The sequence below is a fragment of the Pithys albifrons genome, chromosome 27, assembly GCF_047495875.1.
Source record: "Pithys albifrons albifrons isolate INPA30051 chromosome 27, PitAlb_v1, whole genome shotgun sequence".
Taxonomy (NCBI): domain Eukaryota; kingdom Metazoa; phylum Chordata; class Aves; order Passeriformes; family Thamnophilidae; genus Pithys; species Pithys albifrons.
In genome coordinates this window covers 1217281-1235150 of record NC_092484.1, presented here as the reverse complement: position 1 = coordinate 1235150, position 17870 = coordinate 1217281, and the positions used below count along the sequence as shown (strand labels likewise).

General features: G+C 63.4%; 3 protein-coding genes across 6 annotated transcripts; 1 reads left to right on the top strand and 2 right to left on the bottom strand.

Moving 5' to 3' along the window:
* Positions 1-454: 454 nt before the first annotated feature.
* ADAMTSL5 (ADAMTS like 5) lies at positions 455-5607 on the bottom strand. Of its 4 annotated transcripts, none has more exons than XM_071578312.1 (13): positions 5399-5607; positions 4456-4516; positions 4213-4373; positions 3784-3844; positions 3590-3698; positions 3368-3495; positions 3166-3289; positions 2520-2603; positions 1772-1935; positions 1443-1686; positions 1109-1180; positions 879-990; positions 455-766 (listed from the first exon to the last, which is right to left on the bottom strand). In XM_071578312.1, exons 1-13 carry the CDS (start codon positions 5545-5547, stop codon positions 505-507), a joined length of 1731 nt encoding a protein of 576 aa, XP_071434413.1. In that variant the 5' UTR covers positions 5548-5607; the 3' UTR covers positions 455-504. The 4 variants fall into 4 exon arrangements, with proteins under 4 accessions (XP_071434413.1, XP_071434416.1, XP_071434415.1 ...); XM_071578314.1 differs by having other exon boundaries at positions 594-766; positions 929-990; XM_071578315.1 differs by lacking the exon at positions 1443-1686 and having other exon boundaries at positions 929-990.
* On the top strand, positions 5043-9101 carry LOC139683311 (inactive serine/threonine-protein kinase PLK5-like). The gene is made up of 9 exons (XM_071578317.1): positions 5043-5241; positions 6060-6170; positions 6471-6578; positions 6761-6877; positions 7389-7518; positions 7603-7690; positions 7779-7874; positions 8279-8477; positions 8556-9101. Exons 2-9 carry the CDS (start codon positions 6075-6077, stop codon positions 8865-8867), a joined length of 1146 nt encoding a protein of 381 aa, XP_071434418.1. The 5' UTR covers positions 5043-5241; positions 6060-6074; the 3' UTR covers positions 8868-9101.
* Positions 8753-17819, bottom strand: THOP1 (thimet oligopeptidase 1). Its single transcript, XM_071578311.1, has 13 exons — positions 17700-17819; positions 17166-17369; positions 15416-15564; positions 14800-14907; positions 13805-13907; positions 13510-13670; positions 13245-13380; positions 12785-13151; positions 12287-12488; positions 12019-12205; positions 11554-11682; positions 11145-11281; positions 8753-11059 (listed from the first exon to the last, which is right to left on the bottom strand). The coding sequence occupies exons 1-13, from the start codon at positions 17713-17715 to the stop codon at positions 10901-10903; spliced, it is 2058 nt and encodes a 685-aa protein (XP_071434412.1). The 5' UTR covers positions 17716-17819; the 3' UTR covers positions 8753-10900.
* Positions 17820-17870: the final 51 nt, after the last annotated feature.

The window sequence follows — 17870 nt, the reverse complement described above, 5'->3', positions numbered from 1 at the left end:
CCAGTTTGGGAACAGCCACCAGCGACACGAGCTGGGAGGTCTCAGCCCTTCCCTGGCATCAGCTCCAAACCCATCTCCCAACAGGCGCAAGACCCCCAAGGGACCCCCAAGCGGGCAATGCCCCCCGGGGTGCCCCAGTGCCCCCAGTCACATCCCGTCCCCGCGTGGGCCCCGCGGGTTGGGTTACGGGCGAGGGGGCTCCGGCACGGGGAGAGGGACCCGCCCGCCTCCGCCGGAAGGGAGATAAGCGGGAGGTCCCCGACCCCGGCAGGGAGAGTCTGGCGCGGGGCCATCGGGGACAGGGACACGCTGCGGGGCGGGAGCCGCTCCAGAGGCTCTGCACGGGGACACTCAGGGGGACCCCCTGCCCGTAGGGACACAGAGGAGATCCCCTTGTGCCGGCTCCAGCCAGGAAAGGGCACATCGGGTAGTTCATCACCCCGGAACAGAGAGAGGGGATAAACAGGTTTATTTTCTGCAAAAATAATAAATTACTATCGCTCTTCACCACCCCCTTCTCCAACACGTGGACCCCAAGGACGGAGAGATGCCCGGCACGGCGCTGAGGGCGGGATGGGGGGGTCCCTGGAGGTCCATCCACAGGCACGGGAAAGGTTCGGTGCACGGCAGGAGCACCGGGTTCGCCCTCGGGGTCCCATCCCGGGGGCGGCGGGGCTCAGGGCGGCCGGGGCTGCGGGCAGTGCCGCGCCGCGTCCCGCACCATTCGGCCCTCGCGGGGCGTCCAGGGCCGGGCGTAGCCGCCGTCCTGCAGCAGGATGCGGTTCAGGGTGTGCTCGTGGTTCACGTGCCGCCGCGCCATCAGCACGTACTCGCCGCCCTCCCGCAGCGGGGGGCACCCGCAGGTGTTGGGCACCCACAGGTATTCCCGGGACACCAGCGGGAAGCGGCGCCGATACGGCGTCTTCACCTCCACCTCGTAGCGCGTCTCCTGCCCCACCAAGCGCTGCGCCAGGATCCGGCCATGGAACACTGTGGGGTGAGCATGGGGCACCCTGAGCCCCTTCCCATCCCGGCACTGTTCCTGGCATCGCCCTGAGCCCTGTCCCGCCCCCGACAGCACCCCGAGCCCCTCCCGCCTGGAGCTCACCAAAGTCGCTCTGGCAGAAGTGCTGGATGCGCTGGGAACGTCCCTTGGCCGGGCGGCACCTCCCGCATCGTCCTGTGGGGACAAAGCTGCAGCAATTTAGGGGGCACAGGGGGACTCTTGACCCCCAAGACCCCCTCCCGCAGCCTTGGGAGGGCGCATGGGGGTCCAGATTGCAGAGAGGGACACAGGGAGCGCCTGAGAGTCCTAGAGAGGGTTTTTAGGGCCCATTTTAGGGCCCCCCCTCTCATTCCTATCCCTGGGCTTTCTGGGACCCCTCCTGCAACAGCGAGCAGGGGTGCAGGGGGTTATGGGGACCCTCGAGGGGAGCAGGTACCTGCAGCAGCCCGATCCAGGCTCCAGCCTGGGGGTCTCCTTGGCGGTGGCTCCGTTGCAGAGCCCCCAGGCTGAGGGGGCAGCACAGGGGCTGAGGTGAGCAGGGGCTCCTGGGGTGGGGGGCTGCCAGCCCCCCGGGGCTGGGGCTGCCTCAAGGGGCTGGTGTCCCCATGGCTGGGCTGGGGGTGCCCGTGGGGCAGCCAGAACTCGTACTCAATGCCAGGGTTGGGCTCCTGCAGCAGGACCTGGGGTGGCAGGGGCAGTGCTGAGGGCAGCGATGGGGGCTGGGGGTGGCTGCCCCCATCCTCGTGTTCCCCCCACGCCCCTCACCATCACATGCAGGTCCTGGCTGGTGGGCCCTGGAGCCTCCAGGCTCTCGGTGCCGTCGGGGGCCCGGGTGTAGGTCAGACGGGTGCCGGCGGCCTCGTAGGGCCCGGGCCAGGCGATGGACCAGTCCCCGTTGAGCACGTAGTGCCCGTCACTCGTCATCAGTGCTGCAGGAGGGAGCGGGTCCGACCCGAGCACCGCACAGCCCCCCCGGACCCCCTGCCTGGGTCCCCACCAGAGGCCTCTCCCAGCACAGGGAGGGCAGCGTGGGCCGGCAGAGCCGCGGTCGGGGCTCCGGGGAATCTGCTTTCTTGTAAGATTTTGGCTTTGGGCCCAAGCCAGAGCCAAACCCTGGTGTGCAACCCCCCACGCACCCCCAAACTCTCAGACCCTGTTGCCAGTGGGGGATGGGGCTGCAGCTGCATGGGGAATGGGGCTGGGGGTCCTGGTTCTGGTCTGTGGTGGCCAGTCTGGCCCTGCTCCAGCTCAGCCCTTCCCAAAAACCACGGCTGCAGCCTCTGGAAAACTGCCCCGAGCGCCTGTGAGTTCACTGACCCCGGGATGCTCAAAACAGCATCTGAGCGAGGGAGCGGCACGGCACGATGTGGGACAACATGAGACAACCCGGGATAACAGCATGGAATGACACGGCCACCCCCTGCCCTGCCCTGGCCAGACCCACAGCTGGCACCAGCCAGGACAAACTGGGATAGGTTGGGGCTCACTGGGATAAAGGCAGTTCACATCCTACCCAGGTAGTTGCGGCTCTTATCCGTCACCTTGATGTGGGTGGCACCAGCCGGGATCTTGGTCACATTCATGTACCCAAAATATCCTGTCAGGGGGACAGAGTCAGGGCAGAGCTGGGGCAGGACCCGAGGGGACATCCTGGGGGAAAAGGGCAGGAGGGGATGGGCCACAATGGGGATCCAGGTCTGGGGCATTAACCCAGCCGGGCCCCACATGCTGGGACATTGAGGGCAGCTCACAGTGGCTGTTGGGTGCCATCCAGGGCTGTCTGCCCTATTGGAATCACTGTCCCCACAGCATGGGCAGCACCCCATGGATACTGGATATTGACACAGGGACTTTGGGTGTCCTCAGGGACCCCTGATCACCCTTGGGGACCCCAGAGACCCTCCCACCCACCCCAGAGGAGCAACACCTTCTGCAATGAGGCCAAGTCACCCCGATGATGGGGCTGCTTTGAGCCCACTGTCCCTGTCCCTGTGTGTTGGGGACAGGGAGGGATCAGGGACAATGGGGGAGATGGAGAGAGACAGGGGGACAGGGGATCCAGGCAATGCCTTGGGGACACAGACTGGGGATGGGAGGACAGGAGAGCCAAGAGCCAAAGCATTCACCCATGGAGGGGGCCGGGGCAATGGTTCATTCACCGGAGGAGGGGTCCGTGCCCTGGAACAGCCGGTGCACGAAGAGGCAGGAGCCGTGGCCGCTGCCGCAGTGGCCGCAGGCGTCGGGGCGGGGGCCCGAGCCCAGGATCCCGTCACAGCCCACGCTCTGTGGGACCCCAGATGCTGCCTCAGTGTGAGGGGTCAGCACTGAGGGTCCCAGGGGGTCCCGGCCCTGCACACCCACCAGGCAGCGCCCGCTGATGCAGAGGTCTGGGGAGCCGGGGCTGCAGCGTGTCCCGTCCAGCACCCGGCCAAAGCTGTAGTAGAAGTTGTGCCCCTCGGCCAGGCAGTTGAGGTCACAGAGGTTGGGGGCTGATGGAGCGGGGTGAGAAGGGATGGGGGTGCCACCATGGGCAGCCGTGGCCCCCTGTCAGCCCCGGGATGCCGTCACTACCCCAGCACTCACCTCCGTGGAAGGGCACCCAGCGGTACCGGGCAGAGGTGCCCAGGACAGGCTTGTTGTCATAGAGGGAGCACTGCATGGCCCGGAAGGGCACGGAGCCGCTGGGACAGTCCTATGGGAGTGGCAGGATGGAGCCCGCGGGCCGGGATGGGGACTGGGACCAGCTACATCAGTGCCGTGGCCCTCCCAGCGCTCACCTGGAGCTGGCAGAGCCGGTACTGCCGCGGGTCGCCTGTGCACGGCTCCTCCTTGGTGGTCCTGCAGTTACAGCGTCAGCGCGGTGGGACCGGGCCAGGGACCCCCTGAGCAGACCTGCCTGTGCCCCCCGTTCGCCACAGCGACCCCCCATCTCCAGTGCCACCATGCCACCAAGCCACCACCGGGAGTGACACGTCCCCACAGCAAGGCAGGAGCTGGGCCCCCAATGTCCCAGGATGTCCCAGGATGTCCCTCATCCTGCCAGAGCTGCACCCCAGCGTGGAGCCACGAAGCTCCAGGTCCCCCCACGCGGTGCTGAGGGTCCTCAGGGACATGTGGGAGGTGGTGGCAGAGCCGTGCCAAGAGATTTGGGTGCTGTGTGGGGTTTGGGTTCTGTCATGGGGCTGGGACCCCCGTCCCCCACTCACCGCAGGCACCTCCGGGTGCGGAGGGCGACGCCATCCCCGCAGGAACTGGAGCAGGAGCTCCAGGGTCCCCAAGACCCCCAGGTCCCCTGGGCCAGCTGTCGGCGGGGCCGAGCAGGGGCTGGGGGCTCGGGGACCCTCGCTGGTGTGCCCTGGGCTGGGTCCTGAGTGAGGAAGGTGACAATCAGCACGGTGGTCAGGGTCAAGCAGGCCCAGGGGTGCCACCATGTGCCCCACACCCCTCACCTGTGCTGTGCCAACCAGGCTGAGCCAGGCCAGGAGCAGGAGCCGCCACGGCCGCCGGCACCTGTGGAGCAGAGAGCCCTGAGCCCCCCGTCCCCAGGGAGCAGGGGGTGGCAGTGGGGTGTCCCCACACCCTGGCGTCTCTGCTGGAGCGGGGCCACTGCCCGCGGGGAGGGGGAAGGAGGAGAGACGAAGGACAAGACCAGACCCAGCGGGAGGGTCCCCAGGGCAGGGGCGTGGGGTCTGGTGCCCCCAGTGGGGCCAGGCGGGTGGGTGACCCCGGGTGGGTGACGCCGTGTCCCAAACACGTGCCCACGCGGCACCGGGATGGGCGACGGCCCCGCCACCCCCAGGGCCCCGCGGCGGGCGCCGGGCCGGGATCGCTGCCTGCCGGGACAGGACCAGACCTGCATGCTGGGGCTCCGCGCCGCTCCCCGGTCCGGATCCGGCCCCGCCGTGGGGCGAGCAGTGTGGGGGACAACGGGGGGCCCCCCGCGGTAAAAAGCGCCTGGTCCTGGAGCCCCCCAGAGCGCCCAGCCCGGGGGCGTGGGGGGTGCTGGGAGGGGTGAGGGAGGTGCCGGGAGTGCAAAGGGGTGCGGGCGGTTCCGGAGGGGTGCAGAGGGGGTGCCGAGGTCCCAGCCCCGTGTCGGGGAATCCCGCGGCCGAGCCTGTTCCTTCCCGCCGCGCAGCTTCCAGGGGAACCGGGAGGGTCGCGACTCTGCGTACCCCCCGGCAGGGCAGGGGAAGGGGCCAGGGGGTCGCGGTGCCGTCGCTCCGAGGGTGGTGTTGGTGAGTCCGGACCCCACCGAGGGTCGGGTGATGCCCAGACCCCGCTGGGCAGCGCGGGGGGCACCGCGTGCCTCAGTTTCCCCGCAGGAGCTCCACGGGTGCGTGGGAGTGCGGGCTGGGGGTCCCGCGAGGGGTTAAGCAGAAATCAGGACCTTACCCAGCGCCGAGGAGTCCCCTGCGAGGCACCGAGCCGCCCCCACAGCTCCCCCCGGCCATGCAGACCCCCGTCCGCGGCGTCCCGGCGGGCTCAGTCCCGGCTCGGCGTCCCGGCGGCGGGAGCGGGGGGGACCCGGCAGGACCGGGCATCGCCTGCGCAGCTCCGGGGGGGCCGGGCGAGGCTTCCCCCCCCCGTCCCGGTTCGCCTCCCGTCCCTCCCCGCCGCGTTATTAATATCCAGCCCCAAAGGTGCGCCCAGCCCTCCCCGGCCGCCCGTTAACCCTTCGGGGCCCGGAGCTCCGGCGGTCGGGGTGGGGGCGGCTGGTGGGGTCCCGGTGGGGCACAGATGCTGTTTCTCTACTCTTGCGCCCTCCCGGGACCCCACCAGCCCCAGCAGCAGAAGGGAAGAGTCAGTAGGACCGCCCCCCTACACGGTTGTATCCTGATCCGGGACCCCCCCGTGCTGGGCATCCCGGAGGGGGTTGTTCCCACTGGGGGTCCCTCCTCCATGATCGAGGTCTTCTGAGGGGGTCTTGGGCTGCCAGAGCGCTGGGTGCGAGGGGGGCACCCAGCACCCTTGGGTCCCACGAGCACCCCCATGCTGGAGCTGAAGGGGTTACAGTGTCGGGGTGTGGGCGTCCCTTGGGGTGTCCCCACCGCAGAGCAGAGCGGGCAGGATGGTCCTGAGGCAGGCACGGGCTGAGTCCCCCGGCTGGTACATCGAGGACGTGGGAAGCGGGATGATCTACAAGCGGGGACGGCTCCTGGGACAGGTAAATGCCCCTCCCTGCACCCCTGAACAGCCCCTCACCCCAGCCAGCACCCCCTCCCCACTGGGCACCCCGAGGGGGTCCCACACTCGGACCCCCCAGGGCTGCAGGGGTCCCCGAGGTGTCCTGCTCTGAGGGGGACCCACCACCTCCCCTCTAGGGAGGGGAAACTGAGGCATGGGGGTGACACGGACTGAGCCACAGCAGAAGGAAGGGCACGTGTGTGGGCACTCCGGCACCCGGGACCCTCTCCTGTCCCCACTCTGTGCTGGGCTGCCCATTCCCATGGGATCTTCCTCGCAGGGCACCTTTGGGTGCTGCTACCAGGTGACAGAGGTGACCAGTGGCAGGGTCTATGCAGTGAAGGTCATCCCCCGAGCCCGGCTCACTGCGGTGGGCATCGGGGCGAGGGTGAGTCCGGGAGGGGACAGTCCTCAGGGACGGGGGGACAATACCCATGGGGACCCTGCAGAGCCCCCCAGCCCTGCCCTTGCCCCGTCCTGGGTGGGTTTCAATCCCCCTGGGGTGTCTGCTGGGGGTCCCCAGACCCCGAGGGTTCCCCCGGGGGGTTTGCCGGGCTCGTGTCGGTGCAGGTGGAGCGGGAGCAGGAGCTGCACAGTCACCTGAGCCACCGGCACATTGTCCGCCTGCACGGGCACTTCGTCGACCGCAGCCACCTCTACCTGCTGCTGGAGCTCTGCAGCCGCGGGGTGAGTGGGCACCTGCACCCCCAAATCGGGCACCTGCACCCCGAACCGGGCACCTGCACCCCCAAACCGGGCACCTGCACCCCGAACTGGACACCTGCACCCCCAAATCGGGCACCTGCACCCCCAAACCGGGCACCTGCACCCCGAACCCGGCACCTGCACCCCGAACCCGGCACCTGCACCCTGAAACCAGGCACCTGCACTCCAAGCAATGCACCCAAATCCCCGGCCAGGGCTTCAGCAGGGCCCAGGCTGGTCCTTCACTCTGTCCCCAGACCCTCCTCACTGTTCCCTTTCTCCTCTGTCCCTGCTCTGTCCCCAGTCCCTCCTCACTGTTCCCGCTCTGTCCCCAGTCCCTCTCACTCTGTCCCCGCTCTGTCCCCAGTCCCTCTCACTCTGTCCCTGCTCTGTCCCCAGTCCCTCTCACTCTGTCCCCGCTCTGTCCCCAGTCCCTCTCACTCTGTCCCCGCTCTGTCCCGTCCCTCTCACTCTGTCCCCGCTCTGTCCCCAGTCCCTCGCCGACATCCTGCGTGCCCGGGGCCGGCTGCGGGAGCCGGAGGTTCGGTATTACCTGCGACAGGTGATCTCGGGGCTGCACTACCTGCACGGACATGGCCTCGTGCACCGGGACCTCAAGCTGAGTGCGTGGGGCATCCACAGGGGGATGACCCAGGGTGGTTTGGGGTGACCCACACCAGCCCCACTCTGCTCATCTCCCTCCACAGGCAACTTCTTGGTGACGGAGAAGATGCAGGTGAAGATCGGGGACCTGGGGCTGGCACGGGGGGCGGCTCCAGATGGACAGCGCTGGGGGTGAGGGGGCTGCCAGGAGGGGGGTCACCCTGCCCATGTCCCCGGGGGGCTCCTGGGCAGGGGTTCAGCCTGTTTGCCCCCAACCCAGGGCGCTCTGTGGGACACCCAGTTACCTGGCCCCGGAGGTGCTGGACCGCAGGGGACACGGCGTGCCCTCGGACATCTGGGCCCTGGGATGTGCCCTGTAAGGGGGATTGGAGGGAGGATGGGGAGAGAGGTGGAGGATGGGGAGAGGGGCTGGAGGGAGGCCGAGGGGGCTGCAGGGAGGATGGGGGGAAATGGATAGAGGACAAAGAGTCTGGAGGAAGGACAAGGTGGGGAGCTGGAGGGAGGATGAGGACATGGGAGGGAGAAGAGAGAGCTGGAGGGAGGCTGAAGGAGGCTGGAGGGAGGATGGGGGTCTGGAAGGAGGTCAGAGGGCTGGAAAGGGGATGGGGGTCTGGAAGGAGGTCAGGGGGCTGGAAAGGGGATGGGGGTCTGGAAGGAGGTCAGGGGGCTGGAAAGGGGATGGGGGTCTGGGAGAAGGTTAGGGGGCTGGAAGGAGGACAGGGTATGTCCTGGCCCCACAGAGCAGCTGGACCCCTCCAGGTACACAGCCCTGACTGGTCACCCCCCATTCGAGGCACCCCACAGGCTGGAGCTGTACCGGCGCATCCGGGGGGCTCTGTACCCGCTGCCCCCCCAGCTCTCCCCCCGGGCCCGGGCCCTCATCACCCTCATGCTGGACCCCAACCCTGCAGCACGGCCCAGCCTCAGGGACGTGCTGGACCACCAGTTCTTCACCCAGGTGTGGAGCTGCCGGGGGGCACTGGGGGGCACAGGGGTGGGGACACACACGGGGGTGTCACTGCTTATCCCCCCACAGGGTTTCACACCACACAGGCTCCCGCCCCACGCCTGCCACTCCGTGCCCGTGTTCCTGGGACAGCACTCCCTGTGCTGGTTGCTGCGGGGGGCTGCAGCACTGGTGGGGGGTGCCTGTGCCCCTGGCACCCCCGAGGGAGGCCACGTCCCCCCCTACAAAGGAGCAGCTGCCTCGACAGGACCTGAGCCACACAAACATCGGCAGAGGAAAACCTTTATTAGTGCTGGGAACCGTCTAAAATCCAGTCATGGAAACAAGCAGGGTGGGGACATGACCAGTACGAACGGCACACACACACCAGTTTGCCCTTAAAAATGTTAACAAGGGAAAAAAAACAACCAAAACCAAAATCCAAACCCAAAAGGGAGCTCTCTTCCCTGCCAGCCTGGAATGGGATGGGGAGGTGCAGCTCCAAGGAGCTGTGTCCTGGTGCTGCTCCTGCGGGATGTCACTGGGAGAGGCACCAGGTCACCCCACTCTGCCTCCAGCCCCACCAGCAGTGGGGACACTGCAGAGGGGACAGAGGGACCTGTGGGCTGGGAAGGAGGGAGGAAAGTGCGTGGTTTCCCTGTTCAGCTTCAGTTCTCTCTCTCCTGAGAGAAGAGCCTGGAAGAAAACGCTGAAAGCTCAGAAAAACAGGACACTAAAAACACCCACGGCGTCAGCGCGGGCCGGGACCACCCGCCTATGCCTAAAACAGGGAGGGGGACAGACAAAGATGCTCCACGAGGCCCCAGAAAGCACCAAGGAGCCACTTCCCTGCCCACGTGTCAGCACCAAAGGGGACAGGAGAAGGGGGGGTGTCACTGACCTTCCAGTGTCACCAGCAGGGTCTGGGGAGAGGGAGGTGACAACTTTGTCTGCAGTTGGGGTGTGGCCTGGCTGGGGGGGGGACAGGGCAGCTCCCACGCTGGGGACGGGATGGTGGGTATGAGTTTGGGGACTTGGCTCTCCCCCCTGTCCTCAAACCATGGCAGAGTGGCAGGGATGGATCCCACAGTCCCCAAATGGCCTCGCACCTGAGGCTGGAGGTGGGGTGGGACACAAACCCCTTTGTGGCTCCTCACCCCTCTCCATGCTCCTCAGCCACTGAGGCAGCAGCTAAAAACCTCTCCCAGCCAGCACGTGTTTCCTCCCTAAGCAAACCCAGGCCCCAGCCTTTGCCCTCGAGGTCAGGGATCCACCGGAGCTCCGACCCCACAGCCCTGCCCTGGCACGGCAGCAGCAGGAGGAATGTCCTGCCACAACACCCCGTGCCATGTGGGCATTGGACTGAGGGTCCCTGGGGACATGGGGACAGCCGGGGGACAGGTGGCACAGCCTGGCTAATCCTGAGGCTGGGCACAGGCCTGGCTGCTGTCCTGTCCCTCCCCATGGCGCCAGCAGCCCAAGGCCTGGCATGGAGCCCACAGGATATTTTTATCCCGGCATCCGTGTTGTTTGAAGCTGTCGGCTTGTTTTTGTGGTCATAAACACAGCCCTCCCCTGTCCCACCCTGGCTCAGAGCTGGCAGCAACACCAACACCCTCCACTGGCACAGCCTGAGCCCAGGAGGCACTGGCTGCCCCAGGATGGCCCCAGGATGGCCCTGGAATGGCCCCGGGATGGCCCTGGAATGGCCCCAGGAGCAGCCATTGGTCCTGGCAGCTCCAATACAGCCTGGGAGAAGGTACAGCCCAGCCAGGACACCAGGCAACACAGGGGGTCCAGGCCATGCTCCCCAAACCCTGCTCTGGGAACACCTGCACCAGCCAGCTCTGCCCCACTCCCAGGCAGGAAGGTCTGAGGGGGTCAGGGCAGGATGTTCCAGTAAATTCCATGGGTTTTAAGCTCTGAGATCTCCCCATCTTTATTCCACAGCAAAGAGCTGCCCAAAGATGGGGAGAGCAGGACTCGCTGCCCTTGTTTGGTGCTCAGGACAGTTCTGTCTGTCCCAGGGCACAAACCAAGCCAAGGTGGGAACAAGAAGGTGGGAATTCTGGTTTCTTAAAAAGATGGGATTTAAAAACAACAATCCAAGCTTGGGAACTCCTCTCCCCCTCCTCCCTGGCTCTAAGTGAGGCTGCAACTCACCCTCGTGCAGGAATCAGGTTCAAAGTTCAGCCAATTTGTGGGGTGACCCACAGCCCCATCCCCGCTGGGGGTGACAAGGGCAGGTCACCTCCCTGTCACTGCAGAGCCCAGCCCAGGGCTGAGCTCAGCTCCCAGAGCCCAGGGTGGGCTCAGAGCGGGACCCTGGAGGGGCAGCTCCAGGCAGGGGTGGCCCAGGGGGTGTTTGGTGACAGGTACCAGGTGAGGGCAGGTGCGTGGGCAGCGGTTTCACTGCACAGGGGCCGAGCAGGGTCTCAGCAGCCCGAAGGCAGCGAGCTGCTCTCCACCTTCAGTCCTTTGCTGGCCAGGAAGGCATCCTGCTTGGGCTCCCGACCCAGGAACTTCTTCAGCATGTCACAAGCATCTACGGAACCGCCGGGATGCAGGATGCAATTCCTGTAATCCATGCCCACCTGCGAGCAGAGGTGGGGCCGTGTGAGGGACACCTGCCCTCACACTGACACCGTGTCCCAGCCATGATCAGGATGTTCTCCCTACCTTGCAGTTCATGATCCCCTCCTGCTTGAAGCGGGTGTGGAACATGTCCATGGAGTACACCTCGCTCCAGAGGTAGCCATAGTACTGGGCATCGTAGCCCCCAGCCAGGTGGCCAAAGGTGGCCGGCATGTTTGTTCCTGAGGGGCAAGGAAGGGAAAGGAAGGGAGTTAAGGGGAACTCACAGCATGAAAACCCACCCTGTGCTGTCACTGTGGCACAGCAGGCACTGCCTTAGCTGGTGACAACCCCAGGGGGCACAGGGCAGCACTTTCCGGCCCTTTCTGTGTGGTTCAGCCCTGCTTTTCCAGGAGCCAGCAGAAACTGTCCCCACTGAGCCAGCCCGGGGAGAACCTGCTGAGCCAAGTGTGCAGGCCAGGCCTAGAGGGACAGGAGGGTGGGACACCCATACCTGGGGTGGCAGGGACACCCAGCACCTCTTCACACAGCCGGGCAAACACCTCCACGGGGTCAGCCTTGGTCTGGGTGTGCAGCTCCTGGTCCACCTTGGCCAGGACAATCTGGCGCAGGTTGAAGAGCCCTGTTTCCAAAGGGAGGAGGAGGCAAACTGAGCTCCTGCTGACAGGTAGGATGGGAATTCTGCCTGCAGGGGTGTCACCAAGGCCAGTGGCAGCAGGGCAGGCTGGGGGCCTGGCAGCTCTTGGCACTTTTGCCAGCTCCCAGCCCACGCTGTGCCACGTCAACCTCGGTCTTCCCAGGTAACACAAGGCAGGTGTGGTTCCTTCTCCCAATCCCCTCAGATCCTCCAGCACCACAGGAAACCAGGCAAAGCCTTTCCTCTACTCAGCCAGGCCACAGAATGTCCCCTTGCCCTTCCCACAGGCAGGGGACTCCAGTTCCCTCCGCAGGGACCCACCTGTGTTTGCCTGCCGGGATTTAATGAGTTTCTCCAGCAGCTCATCCGGGATGGGGCTCCCGGTTTTGTAGTGCCTGGACATGCGCAGCAGCGGCTCCTTCTCCCACACCCAGTTCTCCAACATCTGGGATGGAGCTTCCACAAAGTCCCTCTCCACGTGTGTCCCACTGAACATGGCAAACTCCGCCTGGGAGACATGGCAGGCTCAGAGCAGAGCGGGCAGGAGGGGGGAAAGGTACCAACCTCTGCCAGGGCAGGAAGGCCTCACCTGAGAGCACAGCTGGTGCATGACGTGCCCAAATTCATGGAAGTACGTCTCCACCTCGTCGTGCTGCAGCAGGGAAGGGGCATCCGGCGTGGGCTTGGTGAAATTGGCCACCATGGCGGCCACCGAGATCTGCCGGCTGGAGTCCGGCAAGAGGCAGCCTGGCTGGAGGCCGAAGCAGGCAGCATGCCCGTACTTCCCTTCCCTGGAACAGGGAGAGGACACTCACAGGGATCCTCCCCACAGCCATACACAGCCACAGCCTCCCCCAGCATGGTGCTGCTCTGAGCAGGAGCCCCTGGTGACCCCACTGTGCTCCCAGGGCAGTCATTCCCAGCTCACGCCACTCCCTCCACACACCTGGGAGCAGGACCCTGCTCTTCCTCAGGCTCTGCTCCCCCATCCCAGCCCTGCTCCCCTATCCAAGCCCTGCTCCCCCATCCCAGCCCTGCTCCCCCATCCCAGCCCTGCTCCCCCATTGCTCCTTGCCCTGGGCCTCACCGTGGGTACAGGTCCAGGTAGAACTTCCCAATGGTCTCTCCAGAGGACGTGTCCTTCACCGTGTAGAGCTGGACATCCTCGTGCCACACCTGCGCCTTCTCTTCCAGGTGGAAGGTGAGCCCCAGCAGCTCCTGGTAGATGGCCAGGAGGCCTGTGGTGACCACCTGCATGGGGAAATACTCCTTCAGCAGGTTCTGGTCCACGCTGTACTTGGTCTCCTCCACCTGGTTCATGTAGTAGCGCATGTCCCAGGCATTGATGCGGTTGTCGAACTCCAGCCCGCGCTTCTCACACTCCTTCTTCTTCAGGTCCAGGATCACGGCCCGTTCCTTCTCCCCCAGGGGCTTCAGCTTCTGGGCCAGCTCATCTGGGAGAGGCAAAGCAGGCAGGGTTGGTCCCTGAGGTCTGAGGAGCACACCTTGCCCAGGGGGCCCCTGCTCTGCCCCAGGACCCCACGTACCCAGGAATGTGGCCACTGTCCTGCTGCTCTTGGCCATGTTCATCTCCAGCACGAAGTCTGCGTGGGTGCTGAAGCCCAGCAGATTGGCCTTCTGAGCCCGTAAATCCACCAGCTCCTTCAGGATCAGGCAGTTCTCCTGCGAGGCAGAGACACAGTCAAGTGGGGCATCCAGGTGAGGAGGGAAGCAGGAGCTCTCCTGAGGAAAGAAGCACAAATCCCAGGTGAGATCCCTGCGGTGCCCTGGCATTCCATGTGTCCCACCTACCTCTTTACACCTGGAGTTGAACATCTCCTCCACCTTCCTCCTCGTCTCGGGCACATAGCACTTCTTCAGGAGAGGGAAGTAGTGTGGGTATTTCAAGGTGACTTTCAGCTTTCCATCCTCTGTCTTCTCCAGGGAGTTCAGGAAGTCCTCAGGGAGCCCTCCTAGGAAAAGAGCAGACAGAGCTGACGGAGAGCCCAGGATCCTCCAGGAATACCAGCTCTGGGAATGAGCACGGGAAGGGGAATCCAGGAATCATGGCCATGCCAGCACAGAATTCAGCTCGAGCTCTCCATACCTAATTCCTCCTTGGAGAAGGGCAAGAAGGTGGTGTCTTCATTGAGGTTCTTGTTGAAGTCTATGCACAGGATGCTCAGCTTTTTCTTAATAGCTTTGATTTTCTTTAAAATACAGAAAAAGAGCCAAGTCAGTGCTGGGGGAGAAGTCAGGCCATGCCCTGCTGAGCTGCCCAGCAGCAAGTCTGCACTTGGCTCTGACTCAGCCCCAGCGCTGCACAATTAATTGTGTGCAAGCACTGAGCTCTCTGCCCGGAACAGGCTCCCTGGGATCACACCTGCTGGGGAATCAGCCACCTCAGCAAGGTCCTGGCTGTCCCCTGCCAGCTCAGGAGCTGCAGGTGTTCCAGCAACAACCTCCTCTACCCTTATTTCACCTTGTCTTCTATTTTTAACCCAGCTTTGAGCTCCTTCAGTGGTGCATGGGAAGAGAGGGAGACCCTGAGCCACTCAGTCCCCTCACTCCAGCCCTTTGCATGTGGGAATGAGGTGCTACTTCCACAGTTTCAGCTTCCTGGGAGCTCCACGACCCCCAGCATTGATCTCACCTTGTCAACGTCACCCCTTTAATGGAAAGCAAAAAGTGGGGTACAGAGATATCACCCAGTGGGCCCAAAATCAAGGAAATCAGGAGCAAAACTCAAACCAGAGCCTCAGGTCCTGCTCTGAGGTGACACTGACCCCAAGCCCTGCGGGGCCTCCTCTATCTGTGCTTAATTCATCTCTATGGCAAGATAAGGGGGGACGGATTCAAACTGACAGAGGGGAAGTTTGGATGGGATATTAGGAAAAAATTCTTCCCTGTGAGGGTGGGGAGGCCCTGGCACAGGTTGGGCAGAGAAGCTGTGGCTGCCCCATCCCTGGAAGTGTCCAAGGCCAGGCTGGACAGGGCTTGGAGAGACCTGGAATAGTGGAAGTTGTCCCTGCCCATTGTAGTGGGTGGGGACAGGATGAACTCCCTTCCAAACCAAACCATCCTGGAATTCTGTGATCTCACCTCCTGTGTCTCCTCAGGGAGATGAAGCCCGTTCCTTTTTCCCAGCTTGATCAGCCTCTCCAGGTATCTCTTGGCCTCAGGTTTCAGCAAAGCACTCTCTGCTTTCTCCTGGAAAACAGGACCATGAGCGTGGGGAGCTGCAGCCTCAGGTGCTGCAGGAAGCTGCTTCCTGGTGGGAGCTGGAGGTTATAGGAACACCAGTGACCCTGAAGCAGATGGAAACACCCTCCAGGGAAGGCTTTATTTTGGTGCATTGGTTCCTATGACACCTTGATGCATTGGTTCCTACCAGATTGCTGTAAATACACTTTTTGCTGTATCACAGCATTTTTTGGGGCATCACCAGCCCCTTCTCCACCTGAGCTGGGCTGGGCTTACCAACACCACCTCAACAAAGGCATGATCAAGGTCCTGGCAGGGGGAACAAAGCCCTTAACCCACTGTTTTCCAGCTCTCACTAACAGCCAGATCCCTCTGTCGTGATCATATCGTGATTCCATTCTAGACCTGACTCGGTATCATTCACTCTTAAGCTCTGGGACAAGGGGAAAGGCTTTGTTGTAACCCCAGGAGGTTTCAGTGCCCTGCTCAGGTGCAGCCCTGGCAGAGAACACACCTGGAGCCAGACAATCCTCTGGTACACGTCCTGCCTCATGCTCATCTCCACGTCGAACTCCGAGAGCTTCTTGTCGGCCTCGGTGCTGGCGGCGCGGGTGGCCTTGCAGGGGGACACGTGCTGGGGGAAATCCAGCATGTTCCGACGCACTGCAAGGGAACAGGGATCATGGCTCCATGTCCCAGGGCTGCTGGGGACTGGGAGTGCCCACACAGAGCCAGTCTGACAGCCCAGAGTGGCCACCCACACGAGGGAAGAGCAGCTCCCTTTTGTCCCTTCACTTCCATCTGCTGGTTTTCCACCACAGCCCATCAGGAATTTCATGCCTGTGAGACCCCAACCCCTCTGCCCCAGCTGTGGCATCACAGGAATTCTGGGATATCCTGTGTTGGACTTGCTGACTCATGTGGGTCCCTTCCAGCTCAGGATATTCCAGGATTCCACACTGGCACCATCCTTGTGTGCCTCCCTTGAAGGTAAAAGTGGGACACACTTTCCTCTCCAAAAGCCACCACTCCCCAGGTGTGCCCTGTCCTGATGCATTCCCATTTAAGAAGGGAAAACAGGGAGGACATTCCCTGCCAGCCCTCCTGCAAAGCCTCCAATTGCAGCACTCCAGGTGCTCTCCAGACACCTGGACTCTGCCCAGAGCAGAAGGAGAGCAGGGAGCTCACCCAGGGAAGTGCTGACAGTGGTGCTGAAGTCAACATTCCTCCTGCTTAGTAAGGGGGTTTTCCTCTTATTTCAGGAAAAAGAACTGGGAGAGGAGGAAGGCAAGGCTTGCAGGCTGGTCCCCGCTCCAGACAGGTGTGACAGCTGCCAGCACAGGGATCAGGACAGTGACCAGCTGCCTTGAGGCAGGAGGGGCTGCCTGAAGTGTCACTGCTGTAAATAATTAGCCAGAAAGACACCAAAGCTGCATCACTTTGGTGCCACGGTGCCATCATGTTGTGTTACTTTCCCAAAGTTATAGCAATGTGTAAACAAGGCACGTGGAGAAACATTTATCCACTTAAGGAAAAGAATTAGGAAGGAAATGATGATTTCTCAGATATTTTCTGTCATTTGTTCCCATTGATGCTCCCTGACACATGAATGCAGGGACAGCCTTGGGAATGTAGCTGCTCCTCCTGCAGCCCATCCTGCTGCCAAAGGGTTGTCCTTGGGTACATTTGCTCTTCCCTTCCAAATCTGCTCTTTGTACTTGTACCTTCTTGTATAAACATGAACTGGGAAAAAAACCAACACTCTGCTGGGAGCCAAGGGGAGAGTGAAGGAGGTGACAGAAGAAAAACCACCAAAAAATTGTATTAACATAAAATCATGGAACCCTGGAATGGTTTGGGCTGAAGGGACCTTAAAACTCATCTAGTTCCACCTCCTGGCCCTCCAGTGTGGAATAGAGAAAGCACAGGCTGATGGTGACATCCCTCACTTTAATACTTCATTCCCAGAGTTATGACAATCACAGGATCACATCATGGAATCCCAGAATGGTTTGGAGTGAAGGGACCTGTGGGATCATCCAGTCCCACCCCTGCCATGGGGAGGGACACCCTTCCCTATCCCAGGTTGCTCCAACCTGGCCTTGGACACTTCCAGGGATGGGACATCCATAGAATAAACTGTGTCAGGGCCTCCCTACCCTCACAGGAAGGAATTTCTTCCCAACATCCCTCCTAGGTTGAACCCACCCTGCCTTGTCCTGCCAACACCTTCAGTTCCAGAAAGCCCCTCCTGCTGCTCCCACCTGTGTATTCCACCTCCACATCTGCCAGCGCCTTGAGGGTGTTCTCGTAGGACACCTCGCCCCTCTCCTGGGCGCCCACCCGGTCGTACACCAGCTTGGTGCTCTCGGTGAGCTCGGCAGCCATGGCCTCGATCTGCTCGGCCGTCAGGTCCCAGCGCAGCTGGTTGGCCACGAGCCGGGGGGTCTGGCTGTCCACGACATTCCCTGCGTGGGGAAAGAGGGGAAAAAAAAAGGGGTGGGAGATGTCGCCTTACGCGGGCTGGAAGGGAAAGCCGGCAGTGCTGAAAGGTGCTCAAGGAGAGGCCCAGCAGCGCGGCGGGGGCTGGCAGAGCACCGGGATCAGATCCCAGGCACCCCTCAGAAACCCGACTCCCCCTGGCAGTGCCTGTGCCCTGGGTCGGGACTGTGCCCTGCCCGGGGACAAGGCCCGCGGGCCGCAGAGGTGACTCGGGGGGCAGCAGGACGGCCCAGGGGGGCCTGCCCCAGCCCCTGTTCCCGCCCCATCCCTCCGCCCTGACCCCCACCCGCCTGTACCTGTGGGGGGGGCCATGCCGGGGGTGCCGGTGGTGCCGGGAGACCCCGCGCTGCTGACGAGGCCGGGAGAAGACCGGGCCGGCGCCACGCACCGAGCATGTGCCCCGACCGGAGAGGCGGGCGGGGACAGCGGGGCATTGTGGGAGCGTGGAGGACCGGGCCGCTCCCGCC

Excerpts from the sequence above, each read along its gene's own strand:
- ADAMTSL5 (XM_071578312.1), bottom strand. The coding sequence starts at position 5,547 with ATGCCCGGTCCTGCCGGGTCCCCCCCGCTCCCGCCGCCGGGACGCCGA. Across the intron at positions 3,290-3,367 it reads GCATCAGCGGGCGCTGCCTG|AGCGTGGGCTGTGACGGGAT; the intron begins GTGGGTGTGCAG and ends GGGGTCCCACAG. Across the intron at positions 2,604-3,165 it reads GGGCACGGACCCCTCCTCCG|GATATTTTGGGTACATGAAT; the intron begins GTGAATGAACCA and ends TCCCCCTGACAG.
- LOC139683311 (XM_071578317.1), top strand. The coding sequence starts at position 6,075 with ATGGTCCTGAGGCAGGCACGGGCTGAGTCCCCCGGCTGGTACATCGAG. Across the intron at positions 6,579-6,760 it reads CGGTGGGCATCGGGGCGAGG|GTGGAGCGGGAGCAGGAGCT; the intron begins GTGAGTCCGGGA and ends GTGTCGGTGCAG. Across the intron at positions 8,478-8,555 it reads ACCACCAGTTCTTCACCCAG|GGTTTCACACCACACAGGCT; the intron begins GTGTGGAGCTGC and ends ATCCCCCCACAG.
- THOP1 (XM_071578311.1), bottom strand. Across the intron at positions 14,908-15,415 it reads AGAGGATTGTCTGGCTCCAG|GAGAAAGCAGAGAGTGCTTT; the intron begins GTGTGTTCTCTG and ends CCTGTTTTCCAG. Across the intron at positions 11,282-11,553 it reads GGGTGTCCCTGCCACCCCAG|GAACAAACATGCCGGCCACC; the intron begins GTATGGGTGTCC and ends CTTGCCCCTCAG.